Source organism: Phoca vitulina, unplaced genomic scaffold (genome assembly GCF_004348235.1).
Source record: "Phoca vitulina isolate PV1807 unplaced genomic scaffold, GSC_HSeal_1.0 scaffold10, whole genome shotgun sequence".
Lineage (NCBI taxonomy): Eukaryota > Metazoa > Chordata > Mammalia > Carnivora > Phocidae > Phoca > Phoca vitulina.
Window position 1 is genome coordinate 22,740,318 of NW_022589713.1, and position 20,515 is coordinate 22,760,832.

Consider the following 20,515-nt stretch of genomic DNA (forward strand, 5'->3'; position numbering starts at 1 on the left):
TGTGTGCCTGTTGAAATACTTTTGTTGAAATCCAAAAGAAAGAGCTTTAATAACTTCTTTTTTAAAGTCTCTGATTTTCTAGATTTATGATAACATCATTTTCTAATAGTGACAATTTAATCTCTTTTTTCTCCAATATTAAAAATATTTTTCTAATCTTTTAAATCATCCTGCATTCACTTCCAAAGTAATACCAAGTGTCTTTGGTGAGAGTGGGCCTTCTTCTCGTGTTCTTGATTCTAACGGGAACACCACTGATATTTGATATATTCCTATCCCAATACTCTGTAACTGAATTGTACTTATTGACTGAGGCCTAAACAGTAAAGCAGAATTTATAAGAAGATTAGAATCCTAAATCTTCAGAACTAGAAGGGAATGTGGTCCTCCACCACTACTCCGAACCCCCCCTCCCCTCTACACTCCCTTTCTTGCCGTCATGGTTCGGGTTTGTATATTCAAGCCTGGAAAAATTGGAAGTCAACATGGCAGGTAGAAGACTTGCCTTGCCGGTTATTCCTCAGTAAAATGGCGACACTGATACCCATCCAGGGGGGCTTTCGGGGGGATCAGATGTGCTAATATGGGCACATTGTACATTAGGATAGCACGGGGAGGTTACATTGCTGGGTTTCCAGCCATGCAGCTGCTGGCACAAGCAGTACCAGAGCCCCCCCCCTCAGTGAGGCAGATTCTCCTGAGGCCAGGGCAAGCCCTTGCTTACCAGACTGTGCTCTATTACACCGTTCTGGCAGCCAAATACTGTTACAGTACCTTTCTGGAGGTGTAACTAATTCTGCACAAATGGCATTAATTATTGCCATCGTGTGTGTGTGTGTGTTGTGTGTGTGTCTTTGTCTTTGGAGTTGATCCCTCTCTGTCTCTACTCAAATCTAACCTTCTCCATCACAGCCAGCCACCTTGAACTGTCTTCTAAGCATCTTTGTTGACCTGCATTTGCATATACTGCAGTTCCTGGAAATGTCAACCATTCTTGAAGCGGAGTTCTTTCTGACTTCACGTATTCCATACTCAGGAGACTGCATGGCTGACAAAATGCCAGCCGTTCGGGTTGGGGATGAAGACACATCTCACTGAAGACTGTTAGCCGTAAAAGCAGAGGGGGCGGGGGACAGCATATCCTAGGGCTTGGGTCCTGTTGCACATGGAGGGGAGCTGCTGCAGGGGAGCAGCTTTGCACTCTAGAGGCCTTGGTGGGGCATGGGCCTGCAGGGCCTCTGCGACCCTGTGCTCAGCTGGGACCAGAGCTGCTGCTGGGGCTGTGGTGGTCCAAACCCACCCACCCACTTCCCCCAGTTTACCTGTCCCATAAGAAACTCCAAACCCAAGTGAGCATCTGTTTTCATCTCAGAATCCTCCCCCACAGTTGTTTTCAAACCCCGATGTGCATCAGAATCAGCTGGAGGGCTTGTTAAAACACAGAGCAGTGGCCCCATCCTTGGAGTTTCTGACTCAGTGGATTTGGGTGGAGCCCAAGAATTTGCATTTCTCACAAGTTCTCAGGTGATGCTGATGCAGCCGGCCCAGGCGCTACACGAGATTGAGAAACACTGCTCTGTGTTCCAAGATTAGGTACTTCAGGAACAGATACAGACCCTCCCTGCCTATGTAGATACAGATGGGAGACCTTGTCACCTGGTCTGTTCTAAAGACAAGATCGACTCCTCCGCTATTAAAATCAGCTGGCTGAAAGCTAAAAGGTCGAGTTCATTTCCCCCCTCCTCTTCATTAGAGCATCTATGACTCTCCTCCTATAGTGAAGCCTCCACTGGGCCCAGAAGTGTCAGAAGTGGGCTCCTGCCTCCTGGTGCAGAGAAGGGCAGGCAGCATATGACAAGGAGTGAGGTGGTGCGTCAGGAAGGGCAAGGGGTTTCCAGTCACACCACCTCTTCTCAAGCCCAGGTACAGCCACTCCCTGGCTGTGTGGCCCTGGGCCTCACTTTCCCCATCTCCACAACACGGGATAGTGATGCCCACATCCTAGAGGATTGCTGAGGAGAGTAAACGGGAATAGTGCAAGCAGGAGTCCTTTGTTGCCGGTAAAGAACCCCACAAACAGTAATTATCACCACAGCTTCATGACACATTTGCTCTTTAACAATAAGCTGTAGTGGTGATAGCTCATCCTCCTTCTTGTTGTTTTTTGTTTGTTTTTTGTTTTGTTTTGTTTACAACTCTAGTAACTTTGCTTCATTTTGAAGACTCTCCTCACCCTCTCCCCAACGATGGCCTTTACCTTTGAGCCCCAGTGTTACTGATTCTGACTCACCTACCACAGGTGTATTTACACACGTAGACCCATCCTTAGGCACTAAAAAGAAAAACAATCGGGATACATGGCATTAAACTCTCATATTACTCAATCCAAAGTCATGAGCTTCTCAATCTCAAGAGTGAGGAATGAAATAAGAAACACCAGCTAAGAAGTTTGTCACTGGTTATCAACAAGCCAAGATTCTGCGGGCCCATTTAACTCCTCTCTCCCTGAACTTTGCCATTTGAATATTAGGTTCCACCCCAGAGTCTCCCCAGCATTCAGGGAGTTACAGAGAAAGAAAATGAGATGCCCTTTGAAGAGGGGCAGAGACCACTAAAGAGCTTGACAAAGATCTCTTGCATTGGCTATGGGATTCAAGTCATCCTGACATCTTTCTTCCCTTCAGAGCTCTGGACTGTGGTAGGCAATCATTATATTCTTGCCATGTTGGAGGGGAAAAAAACCAGTCCATGGAGTCGGAAAAACCTGGATACAGTCTTCATTCTACCTTGGACACCTCATTTAACTTCTCTAAGCTTTAGTTTTTATATCAGTAAAACAGAGCTACCATTATTTACTTCACAGAGCTGTTTTGTTTTGAAGGATAATGTATGGTTTCTTGCTCACTGCCTAGCAGATGAGGTGCTTAATAAATTATATTGGTGAAATCCCCTTTTCCCCAGCTTTATTTTTTATGTGAAAGGATCCCCACTGAAGAACATGACCTTGTAGCCTCACCACTCAACCTTCAAGTGCAGCTGGGGTGAGTTAATTTCAGGCTAGTAAATTTAGCAAAAGTATTGAGTGAGGCAGGTGTGGCTCAGCCCCTCCTTTCTTTATTGAAGAGAGTGGGGAGAGGGTAGTTTAGATCTTTTCGATGAAGCTCTATGACAATATGCATTCTCCTGGACCCTCAGCCGTAGGGTAAGCCGACAGACCTGTTCTCCTGAACTAGTGGGTAACTCTAACTCCAGGGCAATTTGGCAAGCCCTGAAGCCAGCTCTGTACCATGCCCTCCAATATCACCCTTTCAGTAATAAATATCTCTTTTCATCTCTTTCTGGCTAACTCCTGTGTCCGTATCTTCATTGGCTCTGACTCTGGAGAAGGAGGATACTATCTGCTAGCCTCTTACACTCTACCCGTAGTTAATTATTATCTCAACAATGAACTGGATCATTTCTCCTTCTTTCTATGTCCACGGCCCAGAGAAAATAAAACACTGACAGGCACCCCTTCCACTTACTGTAGTTCTCTGCCAGGACAGGCACCAGACCGCACTGGCCCGCTGTGTAGATGAAGCCTCCATCCAAAGTCATGGCATCAGCCTCTCCTTTCTGAAGTTAAGAAATAAATCAGTAGCACAACAGTGAGGCCATTTCCTGTCTCACTGACCCTCAGAGGTATCTCTCATTGGCTTTATATCACATGTCCTTTTGATTCATGAAATCATGGATCACCCAAAACTTCTGCCATTTCACCACAGGGTTTAGAAAACTGGACATGTTGACCCAGGAATAAGCGCCCAACCCAGATCCTGCTCCCTGGCATCTCTGACCTCTCATTAGACCCATCTTGAGTACTGGACACGCCCTCACCATGTTTTCTTTGTGACCACTGTCACTCAACAATCTACATGGCCAGACTCAGGGGTTGTATTTACTATGTTTCTTTTTTTTTAAGATTTTATTTATTTATTTGAGAGAAAGAGAGTACAAATGGGGAGGGGCAGGGCGGGGGGCATGTGGGACAGGGAGAGATCTCAAGCACATTCTCAAGCTGAGCACGGAGATCAACACGGGGCTCGATTTCACCACCCCGAGATCAGAACCTGAGCCGAAACCAAGAGCTGGACATTCAACCAACTGAGCCACCAAGGCGCCCCTGTATTTACTATGTTTCTATGGAATTTTTTCTTCTGTATGGTGGAGTTCAATTCTGTTCCCATAATCCCATTAGCACTATACTCAGAGCCCTGGCACAACAAAGACTTGCAATAAACAATTTCTCTAATTAAATAATTCATTAATAATTAACTTATTTTAATCAATGAAATTTTCCAACAACAGAGCAAAAAATATATACTTACAGTGATAGATAAGATCATTGAGATAAAAACAAACAGATACATACTCACTCTTGGCTTTTGACCTATTAACTGTCCTTCTAGAAATCTATCTTAAAACAGTAGCAACTATACAAACAAAAACTTACCAAGCCTTTACTATGTGCCAGGCCCTTTCTAAACATCTTGCAGTGATTACCTCATGTATTCCTCACAAAATCCAATAAGGTAGGTACTATAATTCTTCCCCTTTTATACATTAGTGAAGTAAAGCAGAGGGAAGTTAAATAATTTCTCCAATAGATGCTCACTAAAACTAAAACTTAAACAGTTTAATTCCTTAGCTTCTGCTCATAACCAGTATACCACATAGCCTCCTGAATCAGACTATTCTGAAGAACACATACCTAAAAACTATTCTATACACATTCTTTTTCATCCATAAAATGGGTTCATAGGCTCTTTGTGAGGATTAAATGAGTTAACGCAGGACGCCTGGGTGGCTCAATAGGTTAAGGGTCTGCCTTTGGCTCAGGTCATGATCCCAGGGGCCTGGGATCGAGCCCCGCATCGGGATCCCTGCTTGGCGGGAAGCCTGCTTCTCCCTCTCCCACTCCCCCTGCTTGTGTTCCCTCTCTCGCTGTGTCTCTCTCTGTCAAATAAATAAATAAAATCTTAAAAAAAAAAAAATAAAGATCTTATTAAAGAAGAATATGTGTCTCCTGAGTTTGTCAATTTTTTAGTCTTTTATTGTAAATTTATTTTTCTAATCACAAAAATATTATCTGCTCATAGAGAAATGGAAAGTTAATAACATAACTTCATAACTCAGAAATTATGTGGTAATGATCTCTGAGTTAGAAAGTTGTGAATGATCTTATCTTTCATTTCACTTCCAGCATATAATATTTTTATCACCAGAAAAAAAAATTATATTTACAACTCAAGGATTGAGGTTGATTTGCTTTCACAATCCACAGGGGCCCTGACCACCCCCTGGGATGTCACCCCCCTTCCTGCATCTCCTGGGCAGGACAATACTCAGAGCTCCCAGGACTCCAGAGCTGACCTAAGGAGTCTGGGTTTCGGGCCAGCCTGAGCTACAGGGGCACATTCAGTAGAGTTGGGTGGGTCTTTGGAGGGTGGGTGCATTTTAGCCTCATGGCCAACAGGAAGACATGGGAAGAGGGCAGAGAGGCCACATGTCTGGGTGTCCAAGCCCAGCTGTGGAGATGGGGCCCTCCTTACTGCGATGGTGGCGATGCAGTCCTCAGTGGTCTCCTCTATGGTGCACTGTAAGGCACCACCGCTTAGGACACTCCACTCATCACACTTGACCCTCTCATGGTGGCCCACTGCACACCACAGCACCCTCTGAGTGTCTTCCACACCTAGGACAGGTGGAGAAAAGCCAGGCATCCAAAAGAAGTCCGAAGATGTGTCTGGGAGCTTAGTGCCACTGGCTACAGAATGGCTGTCCAATGGGGCCCTCACTGACAGCAGCAGAGTGGATATGTCTCATGCCCATATCACTGCTCATTCCTGTCTATCACCCTCCAGGAGAAATGGGGAGCTCGGTACTCAGAAAGAGTAGTGAAGGCAGAGCAGTTCCCTACCCTCCTGACCTCACCTCCTTGAGTATATCCTCCTGAGGGGAACACTTTCTGAGCACCAGAAGGTCAGGACCTTCCAGAGTTTGCTCTGACAGGACTGGGTTCTCCCAACAGTAGCATTCCCCAGTTGGTAGTCATGTGTTCTCCTTTGGGTGAGCCTGATTGCTCTCCCCCTCACCCAATGTCTGTTCACCACAGTATGCCCACATCTAACACAGTGACTTTTGTGGATGCTCATTAACTATTGGGTGACTAAATGAAAACAAAAGGAAGGAAAGAAGGAAAGAAGAAATGAATCATAGGGATCTAGAGGAAGGCAAGGGTTGGATTAATACCTTCTGAAATTCTAGTTTCACTCCTGGTAGTGGCAGAGGACATGTCCCCACTTCAGTTTGGGATGTGCTATTTTTCCCTGTCATATATACCTGCCACTGGGTGGGGTGACCCTGGTTAATACACAGGAGCAAGAACCATCATTACTTCAAGTTGACTGTAATCTGAAGATCTTCAAAAACCTTTTGTGATCTCATAGTTCAGGCCTTTTCTCCAGCTCAGCAGAAAATCCCCTCACTAACCCAGTGCAGTTGGTAGCTCCCTTGGGCTCCATGGGCCAGTGAAGTTTGGGTGAGGTGAGGCTTGCAGGCACTGGGAAAGCCTCTCTGGCTTTCCTGCTCTACTTTCCTCCCAGGACTTTACACACCTATCCTCTGACGCTGAATGGCAGCCAAATATTCGTATCCCACGTATAGCTTGGCGTCCATCTTAGGAGGGACTCTTAAAAACCCATCGGTATCATCTGTAAACAGCAAGTCCTTCCCATGAGGAGAGGCAAAGAGCTGGAATTCTGTCGACTTGTCTTTTCCAAAATGTTCCTGTTCAAAGGATAAAAGAAACAGAGAAGGAGGGAAGCTGGCATAGCAAGGGAAAGGGAAAACAAACCCAAAACCAGACAAGGAAAACTGGAAGAGAGAAAATATGAACACTCGAGAGCTAAGACAAAGCACCCAGCCCACCAAAACCGCTGTGGTTCCCAGGGTTCTCCTGCCTCTCTCCAGGGAATGCTTTACCCAAATCCCAGCTAGTTGGCCATAAGCAGCTTCACGGAAACAGCCAGGGGCTGTTCCCCGAGTTCCACACCAAGAGGTATGGTTGCCATGTGCCAGGCAGCTGCCCTTCTCCAGTGGCATATTCCCACAGGGCAGGCAGTGAAGTCTGCCTCACTCCTGGCCAGCCGACTGTCCCAAGTAGCTCTGGTGGCCTTCATCCCAGAACGGCTGGTGGTCCAACACCTGCCACTGAGCCTGGAGGTCAGGAGTCCTGGGCTCCTCTCTAACCTCAGGCCTACCACTGAAGGACCAGCTGGGAACTTTCTGGCCTCCAAAAAATGGAAGGGCCCTTTGTCTACAACTCCCACTAACTGGCCCAAAGCCATTCATGACTATAGCACCTATCCCCAAGTTCTTTCCAATGTCTGTCTGCTTTTTGCTTTTGTGGTGGCTCTACGTGAAATGTCACCTGCTGCCCTCCCTGGCAAATACCCCCCTTCCTAGGGGTACGCACAGCTTTCTTCCCAGGGCTCAAGAATCTTCCTAGATATACCCTGCAACTCAGTTCCTGTCCTCTACAAGGTACACAATCCATGTGCCCAAGGTTGGACCATTTCATCTGGTGATAATTTGTATGTGTACTCATCATGTCCCCCACACGTCTGGAAGCAACTCAAGGGCAAGTCCCTGTCCACTTCATCTCTGAATCCCCAGTGCTGAGCAGAGAGCACTAATAGAGAAGGGACAGGGAATGAATGACGGCTGTCCAGGAGAGGACGCCACCAACACCAGACAGAGACAATGCTCATGGCCAGGGAACCTGCCACTGAGGGAAGTGAGGAGGGCAGGATCACATGCCAGTAAGATAATAGGGGAACACTCCATGGAGGAGGGGCATCTACCCCACATCCTGAGGACCCCTTTAGAACTGAAAAGAAAAAAATGGAGCAATGAGGCACTTCTATGGAGTCTTTGGTCCATAGAGTCGATGACGCCAAGTGAGGGGTTCATGGCCTCTGCTGTCTATAACATACAGACTGAGTGGTTTCTCAGTGAAGCAGATAATGTATGACATGGTTCCTGTCTGATACCCAAAAGAACTTTCAGAGTGGCTAGAAGGGAATGTAAGAAAATGCCCCAAATCTAAGCAGGGACCCCTCCATACACACACAAAGCAGGAAGTGAGGATGGAGGGTGGGAATACCTGGGCCTGGTTGAGAACCTCCCAGATCAAGTCGTCTTTGCCCCCCACGTTTCGAGCCATGACGGCATGAGAAGGGAAAAGGCCCAGGTTGCACTCCCTGTATTTATCCACAGGCATCCGGCTGTTGTCCAGGCAGAGCAACTCATACCGGTCACGGTCAGTCCTGTTTGCCAGGTTCTCTGCAGGAGGAAAGCCCAGATGAGCCAACTGCAGGCAGAACCATGAGCTGTGGTCCCTGCTGCTCCCTGAATCACAAACTGTTTGACCTTGTTGTAATAACTTTCTAGGCCCTGCTCCTGCCCAGGTGCCACTTAAGCAAGCCAAAATCTAGATGACTTTTGTGTTCTTATAAATGCTCCACTTGACCAGAACCAAAGTATATTCAGTCAGCCAGTCCCCAAACACAAAGCCAACTCTGGGCCTCTCACCCCAGACAAGGTTGACTGTGTGGCCCCAGCCAATCAGATTCTTTGTGTTTGTCTCTTCCTCTTCTTTGTCCTATAGAAGCTCCCTGCCTTCTGCCCCATTTTGCAGTTCTCCAAAACGAGACTGTCCACTTCGTGATATGTTCAAGTTTGTTTGTATCACCTAATTTGTCTCCTTTAATAACTTTTTTTAACAACCCAAAGAGACTGAAAGAGAATCTTTTCCAAATACATTTTATACCTATGAAGAACCCGAGGCCTCAGGAGGCAAAATGACTGGTTCTTACTGCAGATAGACACGAGGCTGGGGAGGCACGCTTGCCCAGGTCCCTTCCAAGTATCCCCACATATCTGTAACTCTGCTGATATGGATGATGATAGCAAATATTTTCTAAGCATTCACAGCACAGCAAAGATTGTGGCCTTTTCTCCAGCACAGCAGAAAATCCCCTCATAGCAACCAGGGGAGGCCAGTAATAGGTTGATCCCATTCTAGAGATGAGGAGACTTAGACTCAGAGACTGAAAGTGATTTGTCAGCCAGTGTGAGGCTGATGCATCGCCATGTTAGGACAGCCCAGGTCCCCCTACTACAGTGGCACTACCCCCCTGGAGGCAGAGCTTGCTGGGGAAAGCTGGGGGAAGAGTTGAAGGAGGCCTAGAGGCCCAGTCAGCGTACTCTATAGGTACAAAGAAGACCAGAAAACCTTGTGAGGAAAACAGGCTCTTTGGTTCCCCTGGTCTAGGTATTCAAAGGTATTCTGGGTTGAATTGTGTCCCCCCAAAATTCCCATGTTGAAATCTGAATCCCCAGTACCTCAGAATGTTGCCTTACTTGGAAAAGAGTCATTGCAGATGTCATTAACTAAGATGAGGTCATACTAGAGTAGTGTGGGCCCCTAATCCAGTATGACTGGCGTCCTGACACAAACGACACACACACAGGGAGAATGCCATGTGAAGGGAAAGAGGTAGAGTGAGGTGATGTGACTACAAGCCAACAGATACTAAAGATGGCCGGCAAACCACCAGAAACCAGGGGAGAAGCAAGGAACCTCCAGAAGGAACCAACCCTACCGACACCTTGATCTTGAACTTCTAGCCTCTTGAACTGTGAGACAAATTGCTGTTGCTTAAGGCACCCAGTTTGTGGTACTTCGTTATCGCAGCCCTAGCAAACTCATAGAGGTTTGTGGGGTTCATATATTCTCATACTGAAAGAGAAGGAGTACAATTAGAGTTCTTGTGAATGGTTACAAGTTTAGTTATGTATGTTGTAGAGAAAATACTCTTTAAGTCTTTACATTGAAAGAAAAAATTTAAATGATTTAGTAATGTCAGATTTAAATTAAAAGAATCGATATGATTTCCTAGCTTCAGAAAGAAAGAACTTCTCGACATCAGTCACTCGGGGGGCCAGTGGTGGAAGTAGCTCCCCACCAACACTCGTTTGCACCCCAAAAGCCTGGTGGGTAGTCATAAACTGCCACTTAAAAGGCAGTGAGTGATCTTATATATTAGCGGACAAGTGACTTTCAGCAAAAATAAACCAGGACGTTCTGGGACAATCTGGTGTTTTCAGAAAGTGAAGATGTTTTCAAACACATCAGGGTGAGTGTTAGAAGATGCTGCCCACTGGCAACGTAACTGCACTCACTGGAGCGACCAGAAGAAACAAGGACAAGGATCTGGAACAACTCGATTCTGGGAGATGAAACCTCTAGATGACCCCACTAATTAAATGTACTGATAATAAGACAGTCCTCGATTGCCAAAATGCTAACAAACCAGGTCAGTGTGTAATAATGAAGGAACAGTGAATTGTGAATGGCTGAACAAGGGAACAAAGGACACCGAGCTCCTATTTCATGCTAGAAAAAGACACTAGGTTGTAAGGAACTAAGGCCCATAAAAAAAAAAAAAAAAGTGATGACTTTAAATTTCCCTTGAGGTAGCAGACATTTATCTCAAAAATGAACCTAGCATACTGAATATACATTTGGTTTAAACATCTTGAGTGATACAAGTGTATTCTGTATCTGATAGAAATTTAATTGGTTACAAAATAAAACCCAAATTCTGTAACTTCAACTTGTCTGAGATTTATGTTTTTTCTTTCTTTCTGATAAATTGGCCAAAACTCTTGAAAGGTTTTTTAAAAAAAAAAAAAAAAGAAATATATTTTTGTCCACAGTAATAATGCTTTTGCAACACATCTAATTGTAGATGTGCTAATAAGTTCTGAAATCATTATAATTTGTTTGTTTAAGGTATTTATAGGATTTAGGAACCATTTACAATGAAGCATTCAGGAGAGTGTGATTACATTTGAAATGGATATTGCAGTGGCTAAGAGAATTGAATTATTAAAACTTGTCTCATTTTATTAATTGGTAAATACTCTTTAAATGTTCAGAAAATTTGTTTAGTAGATTTACAGACTGAACAAATTGAACACTAAACAAAGTACGAATAACAGAAATGGTTTTTGTACAGAAGCTCTCCTTTTTTTCTTTTTTAATCTTGCCATTAGTGGATGTAGTATGTTATTTGAGGAGACTAGTAGTTCAGAAACTCTCCCATTTCATTAACGGTCTTGTCATCACCCATCTCTAGATGTAAGGAAACCGTCAGGCAGGAACCAGTTGCCCTGGCCAGTATGGTTCACGTGATTCTTCCTCCATCCAGCACTTACCAAACACTGTCATATGCCTCACGAAGGCCACATCCCCTACACCATCCTGCAGACACCTGAGGAACAGGACAGCAGGCGTCAGGCCAATCCCCATGATTTGAGCTCACCCCTGCCCCATGCAACCCCTCTAAGGCTCTGCCCTGACCACTGGCTCACAGGGATTTGCCCACAGTTGCCCAGGCTTCAGTGTGTCCTCAGAGGCCATGGCCCTATCTGAGGGGCCTTTGTACTCCCACAGCCAGCCTGGGTCTGAAGCAGGCAGGAGCTCTGTAAATCACAACCCAGGTAACTGTAGGGAGGGATGATGTGAGGGCAAGACCCTCACCTTCCCCTTCAAAGGCAACCTAAAGTGACTGGGTTTTGGGTTGGTTTGTTTGTTTGTTTCTTTTAATAAAGCCTAATACAGAGGATAAAAACTTAGGATAGCCTTGGATTCCTGGACAGTTTTGTTCTGGTTTTGAGCAGTAGCCTTGTCTCTTACAGACATGGAGAGGTGCCTGCAGGGGGCTGAGAGGGAGGTGGAGAGAGGCAGGCACATGTTCACGACACAGGGAGATGCTCAGGGAGAAAGAAGCAAGCTGGGGAGGTCCTGGCCTTTGGCCCAGCTGGAAGCCCAAGCCTGTGTCTGTGAATCCCAGAGTCCCAGATACAGTTTTGTCCCTTCAGCCCTCCTTGGTCCAGGAAGGTAACATACAGACCCTAGGCTGTAGGCAGAGAAGAGGGGCTCCCGCACAGAAGACTGTTCCTCAGGATGGTTAGGAGTGAGGGCAGGCCACGGGAGGCACTCAGGACCCTGGGTTTCACACTGACACCCTAGGTGGTCTGGGCAGGCCCTGTCCACTCCCTGTACCTTAGTTTCCCTGCCATCAGAGTGAGGAGGAGTGGGGGATTGGGGGGTGTCCCCACTCACTTGAAGGCGCCTGTGTAGCCGAAGTATGGTTCCTGGAAGGAGCAGGCACACTTGTTTGTCCCTTTCCCTGCACACAGTTGACACAGCTTGGGGAACGCCTCCCTGTTCGCACAGGGTACACAGCTGCCGGAGAAGAACTGGGCCATTTCTGCTGTGGCTGCTTAACACAGACATAAGGACCTCAGGGCACGAACCGGCTGGGGCCTCCAGGTTGCACATGTGTGTGAGTGAGTGGCCCTATGTGAGAGCCCGTGAGGCTGCGCACACTTCCCAGGACCATCCTGAGGAAGCGGATGAGCAGAGGTGGCCGACAGTGCCCGTGGCTGAGGAAGTGGACGGCCCGGGGTCCCCATGTGTTCAGGTATCACACTAATGTGTGGGCCTGGGGCTCCAGCCCACCAGATGCTTCCTAGCTTGTCCACTCGAGACACGAGGGCGGCTGACCTACACGGAACCAGGCTGCAACCCCAGGGCCACTCACCTTGTTAACTCACCACGGAGGCTCTAAGTGCGGCAGGCAGAACCCCAGACACTGCGGGAACTCCGACCATCCTTCCTTACCTCAGGACATGGTCCCATCCACTCCTCTCCCCTTTGGGTCCAGGGGCTGTGGTAGTTTGTGGGGATTTCTCTTCCAGGAATCCATGGGAGGGGGTTGGGATAACTTGCCCGGCGGTGGGTAAGGGGGTGTGCCACCAGCCACCTCACAAGCTTTCACACAGACAGCCAGCAGTGTCTGACATTGAGGCGAGGGAGGCCCCAAGAGAGGGCACACAGAGTCAGAGCTGTGGCCCAGGCTATAGCACTCCATCTGACCCCAGCAGCCCCCTGCCCTATTACAGGCAAAACATGAATGCTGCAGGATCGGCAGGCCTCAAAAGCACAGAAGGATTTGGCCATCATCTTCCAAGGGCTAAAGGGGCTCCCTAGGCTCGCTTGGCTCATCATAACTGAACAAGAAGTACACACACACACAAATCATGGCTCCAGGCCACTCCTCTCTTCTTGCCCCCATCCCAAGCCCTTACCCCAGGCACAAAGGCCTGACTGCTGGTGGTATGGCTATAATCCCTAGTGAGCCTTCCTAGGAAGCCAGAGGGAGTGCCTGTTTGTCATGAGCCTAAGCGACCTTCCCTGCCAAGCCGAACCACCGGGGTTACAATGAGTATGGGGCTGTCGGGCGCTCAGAGACCAAGGTACCTGTGCTGAGAGAAGACTCAGCTGCCAGTTCCCAGGGCTTGCTGCTGCAGCAAACCCAGCTAACCACATTTAAAGCAGGTTGTCCTCACCCCATCTTGCAGTTCATGAAACTGATATGCCTGATAGTGATTGTATGGCCCCACTACAATCCCTGTGGGCGACTGGAGTAGGAGTCCTGCCTGAGGGCACCCAGCCTTAGCCAGCTTACCTTCTTCAACAGAGCCAGAAGGAAAAAGTATCTGGATGGGGATGTACCACCCAGCCGACCATCCTAGGCCCGTGTGGCAGGACCTCTTGCCTTGGAGCTGTTTCAGCTGGAAGTCGCTGCCCTTCTCCACCACGGCCACAGCATAATGGGAGGTGTGTGGATCTGCAAAGGAGCAGAGAGAAAGAAGGGCTAAAGGAAGATACCACATTGTCACTAGCTCATCTTCCAGAGTGTGCACAACGGGCAACTTTAGGGAATCCTAGGATCTCCACCATTGCCTGGTGAACAGGTAGAAAAGGAAAAGAAAAAAGCCTTTGATTAATGGGGGGGGGGGCCTTTTCAAGGCAATAAACACTAGTGTCTTTCTGCCAGCCCCTCCAAGCCAGTAGAGACATGGGGGTGGGGGCCACCAGCTATTACAGGGCCTACAGGGCTTTCTCAGGGAGATCTTCAGCTCCCAGTCATTGTGATGTTACTCTGTCTCTCCAAAGGCTTTTCTCCCTTCTCTGCTTCTCCGTCTGCAGCCCAGACACAATGGTGAAGGCCTGAGAGGACGGATGCAGGGGAGACCCCAGGATTTTGCCAGGGCTCTGCAAGTTGGAGTCTGATGGAGGTGGGCTGTGCTCACGCACACACTGATGACACTAATGGACAAGTATGGAGAGGAGGCAAAGCCTTATTCTTCACCCCCCCTCCCCCCGCAAACCTCTCTTCATGGCATTCACAGACCCATGTTCTGTAGCAGCTGCAGGGGACTCAGCACAGGGAAGAGCCTGTCCAGGTCTGTGTGTCTCCAGAGATGGGCCTTCCAATGGTGCAGCCCCACTGGGTAGGCAATGGACCCCAGACAGCCCTGCCCCCCTCTTATCTAGCAGCACCAAGGGTACTTCCACCCAGATGCACACAGTTCACAGCTTCCCAGGGAGAGTCAACATTCCAGCCCTTGTGGGGCAGTGTAGATGACAGCCTCCTTCGATCCAAAGAGCTCCAGCAATTCTGTTCCCTTCAGGTGCAATGTTGACAGAGACCCTGACTTCTCCCTGATGGCTGCAGTGTCAAATCAGAGACCTGGGGCCCCAGGGAGAACGCACCAATTTTTGATCCATGGAATTCTGCCACGACAGGCTTCAGGTTGAAGGGGGGCAGGCTCGCTTCAAGCACAAAACCTGCTTCGAGGGTCACAGCATCTGCTTCGTTTGCCTGAAAGAGAAGAGACCAGACCATGAAGGGAGCCCCTAACCTAGCCCTCTGCCAGGGATGTTTGACCCATAGATACTTGCATGGGTCAGACCTCCTTCCCTCCCCAGTGTTTGCTCAAAGGTCACCTTCTCATCGAGGCTCTCTACAACCATATCTTAAAACTTCATGCATGAATGCTGGACCCCCCTTTGTTTTTTCCTTAGCGCTTATCAACCACCTGACAAACTTTCATTGTTTACAGCTTGCCTTCCTCTTTGGAATGTAAGCTCCACCAAGGTGGGGACACGTGTGTGTGTGTGTGTGTGTGTGTGTGTGTGTGTGTGTGTGTGTTTCCTTCTAAGGTTCCTACTGTACCCAGAGAAGCACCTTCTACAGGTAAGTGTTCAATAAACATTTGCTGGATAAGTGAATGAGTGAATTGTCGAATATTTCTATCCATAAGAAGTCATGGTTTGCACTCACACATCTGGATTCCCTCTTCAAGTATGTTAGTCAGCCCAGCATTCCTTCCTTCTTGTGAGAAGCAGCAACCTCACAGCCTCTTCTCAGAAATGAGATTGGATCATTTCTCAACCCATCATGGAAATCATTTTTTAAATTCATTTATTAATTGACGGTTGAAGTAACTAGGCTTTTTCTGAATTTAGTGTTGCATTTCTATATACTTGCCTCCTTTTTCCCCATCCCATCTTTTTATTACACATGTATTCACACTTATATATTTACATATGTATGTACTATATATAATTAATACTCTGTTGGTTGCGTGTATCAGAACCCAACTTAAATTAATTTGAGAAAAGGAAGGAGTTAGTATAAAGGTAAAAGGACAAGAAGGCCACTGGGCCTAGTGAACACCATCAAGGTCAGAAGCAATTACAGACATGGGTTTCAGTTCACACCCATGGGCTCCAGGTTGAGACTGAGGTTCTAGATTGTTCTTGCTCTTCCCCCACTCTACATACATCTTCCCTTCCTGGCAGCCTCCTCCTCAAGCTCCAAGAGCAGATGCAAAGACAGTACTGTTATAGAGAAGTTTAACCTGCTCCCACGATTGTGGAAGGTCAAATTCTTGTAACAAATCATTCTCCATGAACTAGAGAAAAATAAATAAATAAAAGTTTGTATGCATATTTATGACTCTTACTGAATATTTCCAAATTGTTTTCCAGAAATGACATAATTTATCATTTATAATGCCAATAGCAATGTATCCTAATGTCACAGAAACCTACCAGAAAGAAATGCTATCATTTAAGAGATGTTATTACATTTCTAGGTATAAACTGTTACTTTAAGAAATGGCTTTATTTGCATTTATTTGCATTTGATTATTAAAAAGGATGAACACTTTTCCTTTATGGTTTATATTATTTATTAGTTACAATTTCTTTTCTGTGAATGGTTTGTGTATAGCTTGATATTCTTAAGCATTTCTTATAAATTTAAATGCCATCTTTATCTAGTTTTTGCACTATGGTGTTTTGTCATAGCTGAGGTGAATATATTTTTAGATGCTTAAGGCTTTAAAAAATTTTTTGTCAGAGATTTATAATTTTTCATTTCCAAATTTATCTACCTCTGCAATTTATCTTGTGATGTCTATCTATATTAGTTAAATTGAGTCAAACTGAAAGCTTGTTTTGGTATATGGATTAAACATTTCACTTGTTTTTTTTGCTAAATAGTTACCCAGTTGTCCAACTAAAGAATCTTTTCTCAGCCATTTGTTTAGAAAGTTTGCCTTATCATACATATCTATGTAAATCTACATGTATCTTACCTAAATTTATTAAACCTAGGGCCCTAGTGCCCTGATGTTGGATATCGATCATAGTTGACATCTGTATCATATCACATAGACAAGTAGATGGATGAATGTATGTAACTAAATGTGTGAATTTTGTTCTCTTCCACGTCTCTTACATCTACACTAGGACCCTGGTCTCTGTAACACTGCTATTTTTATATTTTATAGTTTCAGGGAGGCCTCAGCCACTCCCTTGCTAATTTTCTTTTTGATAATACTATTTATATTCTCATCCATGTGCTTTTTCGTAGGATTTTATAATTATTTAATTGCTTCTTTTTAAAAAGACTGTATTTTGATGAAAATTATATTAAACTTATTCTTTGGGAAAATATGCAAGTATATGATATTTAGTCTTCCCATTTAGGAATATGGCATATGTTTTAATTCATTAATAAATATTGTTCATTTGTTCTAGACTTTTGTATTATAACAATCTTGCAGATCTCTCCTATGATTTTTTCCCTGAAATGTTTTTCTACTATATTATAGAATATATTATAGTATAATAGAATTACAGTATATTGTTTTAAATGAAAATAAGTCACAATTTTGGGCAACTTTCCCCCAACTAATGACCATTGATACACAACAATGACATTGTGATATGTTTATCTTTTGCCAAACTAATTTATTCATTAATAAATAATTATAGTAATATTTTTCCTGACCCCATTGTACATTCCAGGCATGCGATCATCTGAAAATATTGATATTTTATTTGTGTCTTTCTATATCATATGCATTTTGTATCTTATTGCATTACTGGGAAATTCCAAAAACAATGTTAAGTAATAACGGTAACACTATAGCTTCTTGTTTATTTCTGACTCTATGGATTTCCAGTGCAATTCTGGCTTTGCTTTATGGCAGGCATTTTTACTGAATCCTTCTTTATTAGTCATTTAATTACTATTACTGTTTTTACTATTAATGAATGTTGAGCACCTATATTTTTCTCTACACACAGTCCCTGTACTTTCAGGTCTTCAGCTTATTTCTTTCTCGTCTAAAGCATTGTCTAGTTCCTGTGGGAAGAAAGTTGTTCTGAAGCAATAAACAATAACAAGCACAGGAAAAGGAAGTATAGATTTTCTTCCACTCTCCTGTAGGCAGCTGCAACTTACCATAATGGCCTTGATACATTCGAGGTGAGAGGTTCTCTTCACACAGGTGACGTGAGGACCATCCGCTGGAAGGACTCTTTTCATATTGTCACTGAAACTGGAGCACTTACTGGCCTCATGATCTGAGATGGTGCACCATCTCACAGTTTTCCCAGGGACAGCCAGACACAGCCCTAGGGGACAGAGGCCAGAGGTGTAAGGGACCCACAGCACTCATCTTTCTTTGCTGGTAGAAGAGGTGAAAGGTAAAGGGTTGGCTGAGTAGGACAGACAAAAATTGGGTTGGCTGCATGGCTCACATGAATTCTCAACTCCCATTTCTTTGATTGTGTCTTTCCCCTTGGAGAAAAAAAGCCAAAAGCATCCCCCAAAAGTCAAACACAGAATTATCATATGACCCAGAAATCCCACTCCTCAGTATATATCCCAAAGAATTGGAAATGGGTACTCAAATACACGTACACAAATATTCATAGCAGCACTATTCACAATGGTCAAAAAAGGCAGAAACAACCCAAATGTACATCAATGGATGAATGGATAAACAAAATATGGTATATCCAAACCATGAAATATTATTCTACCATAAAAACAACGAAGGACTGCTATATGCTACACATTGATGAACCTCAAAAATAATATGTTAAAGGAAAGAAGCCAGATATAAAAGGCTACACATTATATGATTCCACTTACATGAAATATCTAGAGTAGGTAAATCTATAGAGACAGAAAACAAACTGGTGGTTGCCAGGGGCTGAGGGAGAAGGGAATGGGTACTGACTGCTTAATGGGTACAGGATTTTCTTTTGGAATGATGAGACTATTTTGGAATTAGACAGAGATGGTAGTCGCACAACACTGTGAATAACTAAATGCCACTAAATTGTACACTTTTAAATAATTGATTTGATGTTAGTGAATGTCACCTCAGGAAAAATGGTAAAAGAAACCTATAGGAAGGAATCTTGAGCCTACCGATTTAGTCTTTCTTTTGACATTGGATACTCTAACCTTACATGGCACTAATTGCTGGGGCATTAAAATCACTGCATGTTTATTTCACTGGCATTTTAAGCTATAGTAATAAGCATAGAGAATATTACAAAGGCAAAATGCTCTTTACAAATCTGTAGTATTTGAGCCAAAAGTTATTTTAAATAAAATCTAGAGGATGAAAGTTACAACAGTAGCAGGTCCTTGTTTTTGATGAAGTCCAGTATATTTGAATTACCCAAGTCTGTCTGACTCCAAAATCTGTACTGCCTTTTAATTGTAAGTAGGAAATATCAACAGAAATGGGACAGGAGATGCCAAATTACCTTAGACAGAATCCCATACGAAAGACAGAATGACAAATGGAGCCCCTCAACCCTATCTGAAAAAGTCTTCCATAGTAGAAGCCCAGGGAAGGGAGAGCAAGCTAGGGAATGGAACTCTAGAGGCCATGTGCCCTTGTGCAGAATAGAAACGTATGGAGTATTAGCTTACATTTGCCTTTGGAGCCTTTCAAAGCATGTTTACTCTGCTTGCTAATATAGATTGCTAAAACATTTTGTGCTTAGAAATAACTGGTAACAGTACAGACAATACAACTCTATAAATGAAAATAGCTTTGTAAGCTGGTTAAGTTATACAAAGAGCTACAGTATCCAGCTACAGTTTTTTAAGTTATACAAAGAGCTACTGTATCCAACTACAGTTTTTTTCTCTTTCAAAGGTATGCACTTTGGGGGAAAGTCTTTCTGAAAGTCTATATTTTCAGTCACCACTGTGCTTATGTCCAAATGACTAAAACTAGTTTCTGCACTTCTAACTTCTTTTTTAAGTGTGAGTGTAAAACAGGGTGAATGAAGTTTGTATTGTAAGGGGAAAAGTGAAAGTCTTGTCAGAAACACAGTATTAAAACACAGAACTAACCAAAAGCAAAAAAGAAAAAAGAAATATACAACACAAAACAAAAAAACCAAAGGCAGGATGGACTTCTGCTTCCGCCTATGAAAGAGTAACTGTTACGGGACTTGCCCTAGTACTTTAGACAACTTAAAAAAAAAAATGTGGAAAAAACATATAAAAAAGAGTTTTAAAATAGTGGACAATGGGCAAAAGAAAGCCAGAGTAGCAATAGTTACAAGGGACAAAATAGACTTGGAAACACAGCTGTAACAAGAGACAAAAAGGACACTATGTAATAATAATGGGAACAATCCAAAAGAGCATATAACAATTATATATATTAATGCACCCAATACAGAAGCATCCAGATACATAGAACAGTTAATAACAAACATGAAAGAATGAATAGATAATATAATCATAGTAGGGGACTTTAACACCCCCCTTACATTGATGGAAAGATCATTCAAACAGAACATCAACAAGGAAACAGTGGCTTTAAAGGACACACTAAACCAGAAGGACTTAGTAGATATAACCAGAACATTCCATCCTAAAACAGAAGAATACGGGCGCCTGGGTGGCTCAGTTGGTTAAGCGACTGCCTTCGGCTCAGGTCATGATCCTGGAGTCCCTGGATCGGGTCCCGCATCGGGCTCCCTGCTCGGCAGGGAGTCTGCTTCTCCCTCTGACCCTACCCCCTCTCATGTGCTCTCTCTCATTCTCTCTCTCAAATAAATAAATAAAATCTTAAAAAAAAAAAAAAAGAGTTGTTTAAAAAAAAAAAAAAAAAACAGAAGAATACACATTCTTTTCAAGTGCACATGGAACATTCTCCA

The 20,515-nt window shown here is 44.5% G+C and overlaps 1 protein-coding gene across 1 annotated transcript in view; it reads right to left on the reverse strand.

The window, feature by feature from the left end:
- LOC116635290 (inhibitor of carbonic anhydrase-like) overlaps positions 1–20,515 on the reverse strand; it is a 40,584-nt gene that overhangs the window by 10,506 nt on the left and 9,563 nt on the right. The window contains exons 2-11 of the mRNA XM_032409206.1: positions 17,781–17,953; positions 14,735–14,843; positions 13,644–13,805; positions 12,236–12,395; positions 11,326–11,381; positions 8,207–8,385; positions 6,657–6,828; positions 5,592–5,734; positions 3,525–3,615; positions 2,291–2,332 (exon numbers count right to left, since the gene is read on the reverse strand). Of these exons, the coding sequence (XP_032265097.1) occupies positions 2,291–2,332; positions 3,525–3,615; positions 5,592–5,734; positions 6,657–6,828; positions 8,207–8,385; positions 11,326–11,381; positions 12,236–12,395; positions 13,644–13,805; positions 14,735–14,843; positions 17,781–17,953 (1,287 nt within the window). The remainder of the gene's footprint in view (positions 1–2,290; positions 2,333–3,524; positions 3,616–5,591; positions 5,735–6,656; positions 6,829–8,206; positions 8,386–11,325; positions 11,382–12,235; positions 12,396–13,643; positions 13,806–14,734; positions 14,844–17,780; positions 17,954–20,515) is intronic.